A 6,880-nucleotide genomic window follows, 5' to 3' on the forward strand; every position below is an offset into this window, starting at 1 on the left:
ATTTATACAGAAATGGTAAAGAAAATATTTTTAGCTTTACAGGGTGTTCCATTTCGCGTGGGCGCTACATAACTTCTGATATATACAGGGTGTTCCACCTAAGAATGATTCTTCTTTAATTCTGCAATTGTAAAATTTATACAGAAATGGTAAAGAAAATATTTTTAGCTTTACAGGGTGTTCCATTTCGCGTGGGCGCTACATAACTTCTGATATATACAGGGTGTTCCACCTAAGAATGATTCTTCTTTAATTCTGCAATTGTAAAATTTATACAGAAATGGTAAAGAAAATATTTTTAGCTTTACAGGGTGTTCCATTTCGCGTGGGCGCTACATAACTTTGTTATTTTAAATGGAACACCCTGTATATTATTACGTTTTTGAATTCCTTGGTTAATATTAGGTAGGGTTTATGAAATGTACATGGTGTTTAAAACTTACCGTGTTCGAGATAATCAGTTGTTTTTGAAAAAAATTATTACGAATAATTTCATCTGCTCCTGTATAATCCAGGCATTTTATTGTTACCATGGTAACGACTTAGAAGTTATAATTGGAATTTGTTTTTGAAATTTCTTTCTCTGATGACGAATAACTCCACAACGAAACCCGACAGGAAAAACAATACCTGAGAAGGATCTTTATGTACCAACTTGTGTGTCGTAAAATGTGTCTTATTCTTTGATTTGTATGTGCAACCATTACATTTATAAATGGGCAGTTGTAAAGTGTCCTTATTCGGTAATGCCGTGTGTTCGGGTTTATAGTCACATTCCACACAATCGTTTTGAGTTTTTGTGTTTTATATATTGACTATTAAAACTGATCTTCCGTTCTGTTTTAAAATCACAAAAGTCGCAATTGTACGATCGTCCATCAAAAGCACTTTTGTGCTTCACCTGACGCTTAGCAAGGTCACACCTGTGCTTTGTATTCATGTGCTTTGTCTGTGCTTTGTAATCTTATGATCCGCATCGGTGCATACGCATTTCCGAAGGATCTTTATGTCTCAGATGGTGCTTCTGAAAAAATTTTTTATTTTCAGTTTCATACTCACACGATTCACATTTATATGCTTCCGAATCGTTCTCGTGTCTCGCACGGTGTGCTATAAAACGGCTCTCGCTTCCAGTTTTGTAAATACCTCTATCGCATTTGTAAAATACTTTGTCGTCCTGCTTGACTTTCGTGTTACATTCGTTTGTCGATCTATTCTCATGTTTACATCCATCCTCTTCTGCATTTTTGACAGTCTTCATGAATGATTCACTAGCGGAGCTCTGCAGTAACGAGTCCCTGAAAAAATTACATATACAGGGTATTTTCCAATGTGAGGTGTTAACTCTAAGGTGTTATAGGTTATTCCAAATGCAATTATAAGTTTCTGAACTCCACAGGGCATTATTTCAATTTTATTATCATACAGGGTGTTAAAAAAGAGTGTAAAATATTTCAGGAGGTAATAGTATGAACCAAAATAAGCAGAAAAGTCTTAATAAACATGGTTCCGCAAAGTAACGGTTGCGGAGATATGGACCACTATTCGTTTTTCAAACATTTTATTTTATTAGGAATAAACCGACAAAGGAAGCTTTTAACAAACAAAATTTACAGAAGATGTTCAAAGTGCCCTCCGTCCATTTCCAAGCAGGCACGACATCTTCGTCTCAACGATATTCGAACTCTTTCGAAAACACCCTCCTTGGTTTGGATTTCTTGACACTTTTGATTAATCCGTAGCTGCAGCTCTTCCATGCTATTTACAGGAGTACCATACACTAATGTCTTCAAATATCCCCAAACAAAGAAATCTAGAGGGTTCAGATCAGGTGATCTTGAAGGCCATAAAACAGGTCCGGCCCTTCCTACCCATCTATGCGGAAAAGTTTGGTGTAAATGCTCTCTAACGGCCATGGAAAAATGAGCTGGAGCCCCATCATGCTGGAACCACATTTGTTGCCTCCGATTCAAAGGAATTTCTTCCAAAAACTCATACAGTGTGTTCTGCAGAAAGTTGAGGTAAGCAGCGCCTGTTAATCGGTTTGGTAAAACAACAGGACCTAGAAACCTGTCACCTACAATACCCATCCAAATGTTTAATGAAAAACGTGCCTGATGTCCAGATTCTATTAGAGCATGAGGATTTTCGTTGGCCCAAATATGCGTATTGTGAAAATTAAACACTCCATTTCTTGTGAACCCGGCCTCATCAGTAAAAAGAATGTTTGCAAGAAAACGAGGGTCTTTAGCATCATGAAATAGAAACCAGCGGCAAAAAACCAAACGTGCTTGATGATCATTTATTGGATTTAAGGCCTGTACTCGTTGCACAATGGTATGGATAAAGCAGTTGCTCTTGAAGGATTCTCTAAACAAGGAGTGCTTCTTCTGCTCTAGGAGTGGATACCGACCTTGGTCTTCCGGATAAATGGCACTGTTTGCTCAAGGAACCCGCCGCCATTATTCTATGGCTAGAAATTGGCCTCAATGATTTGGGATCGAGGGGGATTATCCCTCTTTATCCTGCCTCATCTCGTGTAGGCCTGGACAGGCTTCGTGGGCCCCATCCGTCGTCTACCCTGAGCTCAAGGAACCCAATCTTCAAAGAGCAATCTTTGGTGAATTCTTCCAAACATGCGTTGTGAAGGAATCTGGCCATTTGGATAAGCGTCAACATAAAGACGTCGCGCTTTGGTGGCATTCCCATTAGCACGACCATACATGAAATGCATGTCTGTTAATTCTGCGTTAGAGTAACCAGCCATAGCGAAAGAAAACTTGTGCACTGAGAACAACTGTCAAATACGTACTGTTTATTTCACTAAACATCAACCAACTATTATAAGAAAATACACAACGTTTTTGCAAAATAAAAAAAGGGGCTAAAAAACATAAACCATTCCATATCTCCGCAACCGTTACTTTGCGGACCCATGTTTTGTTGGGACTTTTCTGCTTATTTTGGTTCATACTATTACCTCCTTAAATATTTTACACTCTTTTTTAACACCCTGTATAAATCAAATTTTTTATGACAATGAGGTCATATTTCTATTACTATTACTTTAATTACTTTCTTTGAAATCCTCCCAATTTACCATATTAATGCCAGTCACCAATACGACAACTGGTATCACATAGCTAATATTTCAATTATAATAACACACGCATTGCTAATAACAAATAAAATTTAATCAGTTTAAATCGGTTTTCAAAAGCACATTGCTCAACACCATTTCGATTATGAGGCATTTATCAATGCCCGAAGCCCATTTCGTTATCAATGCCCGAGAATAATTCGATAAGAAAATTTTTTGATTATAACATTTTAAACAGTGAACTGAAATCAATCTTCGAGCTCGCGTCAGAGTTATCAAAAGGAATTCAGTTATTTAACAATGGATGTAACGTGTGATTAAAAACGCAAATGACTTTAGTCAATAAAATTGTCGAGCCATTTTCATTGTGAAATATTTACTTTTTATATAAACTTATTGACATTTTTCAGATTACAGACAGAAAACCAGTGGCGGCTCGTGAAGGAGGACTCTGGGGCTCTGCCCCCCCAGATATTTTCAAACTATAAACTTAAAATAATGTATTTATTTAAATCGATAAGAAATCTAAATAGCATGCATTCTATATCTCTTGGATGTTAGGTTGGTTGCATAAAGTGCATGTACTCCGGGAACGTAGCTCAGATTAATGCCATCTGCCATCTATGATCGTACCAAAGAGTTATGTTTAACCGCGCGCGCAATCCCCACTCCATCGCGGACCGTGAAATCTGAGTCCATCGTGCAAGCATATTTTTACATATGATTGGACAAATTGGCACGTGGAGGGGATAGGCGACGATAGGCTCGCGCGCTCGCGCGCTTTGTTTTGGGACTCCATGAGGCAGTAACCCGTATCACTGAAGTGTGGTTATATGTGTTTTGTTTTTGCTTTGGCGCTTTTTAAGACATTATATTTTATAAGTTTAAGTTTAAAATGAGGGTTTGTGAAATAAAAAAACTTGTTATTAGTAATTTAAGTTTAGAGGAAAAAGTCGAATTGAAAAATAACGGACGTCCAACGCCAGTGTTGAATTTAGTTCAGGTGCAGAAAGAGTGCAAAAGTAGGCCGGCTTTTATTCGCAAATTTGATAAAAACATTTATGATAAGACCCTGTGGTTGTGTGGTTGTGACCAAACAAATAGATTTTTTTGTTTTGTATGTTTATTGTTTGGAGGAGGCGAAGAAAACTGGACGAAAACTGGAGTTTCTGACTTGAAACATTTAGAAATTAAAATTAAGAAACATGAAAATTCTCCTAAACACAAAAATAAGTTGGTGAGTTTTTTACTTTTAGGAAGAGTAAATATTGCTTCTTGTTTAAATAGTGCTTATGCAGAACAAATAAATAGTAAATAGTCATAACGAAACAGTTAAGAAAAATCGATTGCTTCTTTCAAAAATTTTAAATATCTTAAAACTATGTGGTACATGTAACCTTTCTCTTCGTCGACATAATAAAAAAAGTGACTCGGTAAACAAAGGGGTATTTTTAGAACTGATAGACTATAGTGCAAAAATTGATCCCGTTTTAGATAAACATCTTGGTGATGCCCATGTTTTTAAAGGTACTTCAAAAACTATACAGAATGAACTATTGCAGTAATCTACATAATTATATCCTAACTGGGTTGGTTGATCGATTATCCACTTCAGCCGCCACACGTTGGAATTTTATTTCTCGCATTGTATCTAAGTAGCTACTGTACACACTGACAGTATTCATTTTGGGGTACTTGCAAAACACAATGACCTTCAAATTCCTTAAAATTTTTCGCCTGCGGCGCTAAGCGGGGAACTGCCGACCCCCACACCCCCCGCAGCTCTTATGATGTACGTCCTCTTTTCAGAATGCGCCCCTTTGCCTCTTGTTAAAGATGTTACACCTGACGAAAGCCCACGGACCGTCACTGTATCTGATTTAAAGCCATACGGATTTATTTATAATGATCCTACATTTTTTCCTAATAATTTGTTAACCTAACTCATGAAGACTGTTTACCAACGTAATCTTATAATTTGTTAGTTTATCGTGAGATGGTATACGTATTCACGAAGTATCAGAACCACAGAGTTATTTTTAAAATTAATGTTAAAATAGTATTCTCTTACCTGCTTTCCTCTTCTTCTGATTTGATGTCGATACTTTCTGCTTTGATGGACATTTCCATCTCGTTGATATCGAATCCTTCGTTCTCGATTTCAGTCTTAACGAATAAATCGGATGATGACGTGTCTATCTGACTTTCCCTTGCTGCGCTATTAAAAATACCTCCAATTGTTTCCTGTACTTCCAAGCAATTTTTTAGGAAACTGTTGTGGGTGCACACAGAATCAAAGTATTCTTTACACACAACGGGATCTTTGATGATATTTATATTCTGCAAAGTAGTTTCATTAAATTGCGAAAAATGTAACTATTTAATATCATTGATACCATTTCAGGAGCCAATTTCTCGATGGCTCCAAGTTCTTCTTCACCTATGCACCTAACTTCACTTTTTACTGGGTGCATACACAATCGACATATTTTCTGACTGCAAACTATCTCGCTTTTCTTTTCCTGCATGTACACTTCTCTTAAGTCGAGCTGTAACATTTTTTCGTTATCCACATAAGGAATAATTATGTTATCGGTATTCAGACAGGTCGACTTAAATTCTAACGCAGCATTTAACTTTCTTCTGCACACTTTACATATAACCTCTTTGCTCTCGTTATCAAATTTCTGAATAATATTCAAGTTTAAACGGAAAGAAAATAAGAGTAGTGGAAAATAACAATTAGATACTAAAAACTGCTCTCTATTTGAGACTGCTAGGATCTAATCTAATTAGATTTCACCGACTTACCAATTTCAGCAAAAGAACATCTAAAATGTCTGATAACGTTGTCTACCACTTCAAAACTTGTACCTATTATAGATTTAATGCAAAGTCTACACGAAGCTTCCTTAACACCACTCATTGCTCTAAAACAATCTTCTTTTGAGTATAAAAAGAATACAAACTCGACGTCACCCGTCACTTCTAACCACAAAACAGATTTCTAACCTAGTATCATTTATCTAGGTTCTAACCTAACCTTCTTGTCAGGGTGTCCAGATAAAATTTCTTGGTTGTAGCCACATACTAGGATAGAAGTATGTGGTTGTAGCCACAGACCACCTGTGGTTGTAGCCACAGACCACCTGTGGTTGTATCTTAATAGTTTTGATGCAGGCAACCAGAATTACAAAATTGTCTACAACCAATACAACGTTTTTACGGTTGCATGGTGGTATATGGTACTTACCTCAGACGTACTTACCATCGATCTTCGATGGTACTTACACTCTGTTAACAGTGTTAACCTCTATAATCTTTCGGTAACAAACTTGTATGTGTTACATACAACTTTGTTATTTTAAATATAACTTCTATAACCATGAAATTTTCTACTCCTGGTCACTCATGTAACCAAGAAATCAATTCTGCACATAATTGTATTGAAAGGGTATTAAACAAAACGGAGTATTATTCACCCTTATCTCTGTTACGAATTCTATTAAAAGTGAATGCTAAAAAACCGTATAAAATTATCCAATTAAAGGAAGATGATTTTAAAGATTATAAAGCACGTGCTTCTTTATATAATTACAAATCCGTTCCTTTTAGTCAGGTCGTTGCCTTAAAATTCACGCAATCTCAGTTTGAAGTAGAATATTAATCATGCACTAGAAAATTGGAAAACAGTTTGTATTCGTGATATTCGACCTACATGATCTGATGTTGCAAGAACCGGCAATAAAATGCAACTCCCATCGCGTTTATCTTTTAATA

The 6,880-nt window shown here is 36.4% G+C and overlaps 1 protein-coding gene across 1 annotated transcript; it reads right to left on the reverse strand.

Moving 5' to 3' along the window:
- Positions 1-964: 964 nt before the first annotated feature.
- Positions 965-6,068, reverse strand: LOC108915076. The gene is made up of 4 exons (XM_018721029.2): positions 5,912-6,068; positions 5,497-5,649; positions 5,172-5,440; positions 965-1,298 (listed from the first exon to the last, which is right to left on the reverse strand). Exons 2-4 carry the CDS (start codon positions 5,626-5,628, stop codon positions 965-967), a joined length of 735 nt encoding a protein of 244 aa, XP_018576545.1. The 5' UTR covers positions 5,629-5,649; positions 5,912-6,068.
- Positions 6,069-6,880: the final 812 nt, after the last annotated feature.

The sequence above is a fragment of the Anoplophora glabripennis genome, unplaced genomic scaffold (assembly GCF_000390285.2).
Source record: "Anoplophora glabripennis isolate ALB-LARVAE unplaced genomic scaffold, Agla_2.0 scaffold1277, whole genome shotgun sequence".
NCBI lineage: Eukaryota > Metazoa > Arthropoda > Insecta > Coleoptera > Cerambycidae > Anoplophora > Anoplophora glabripennis.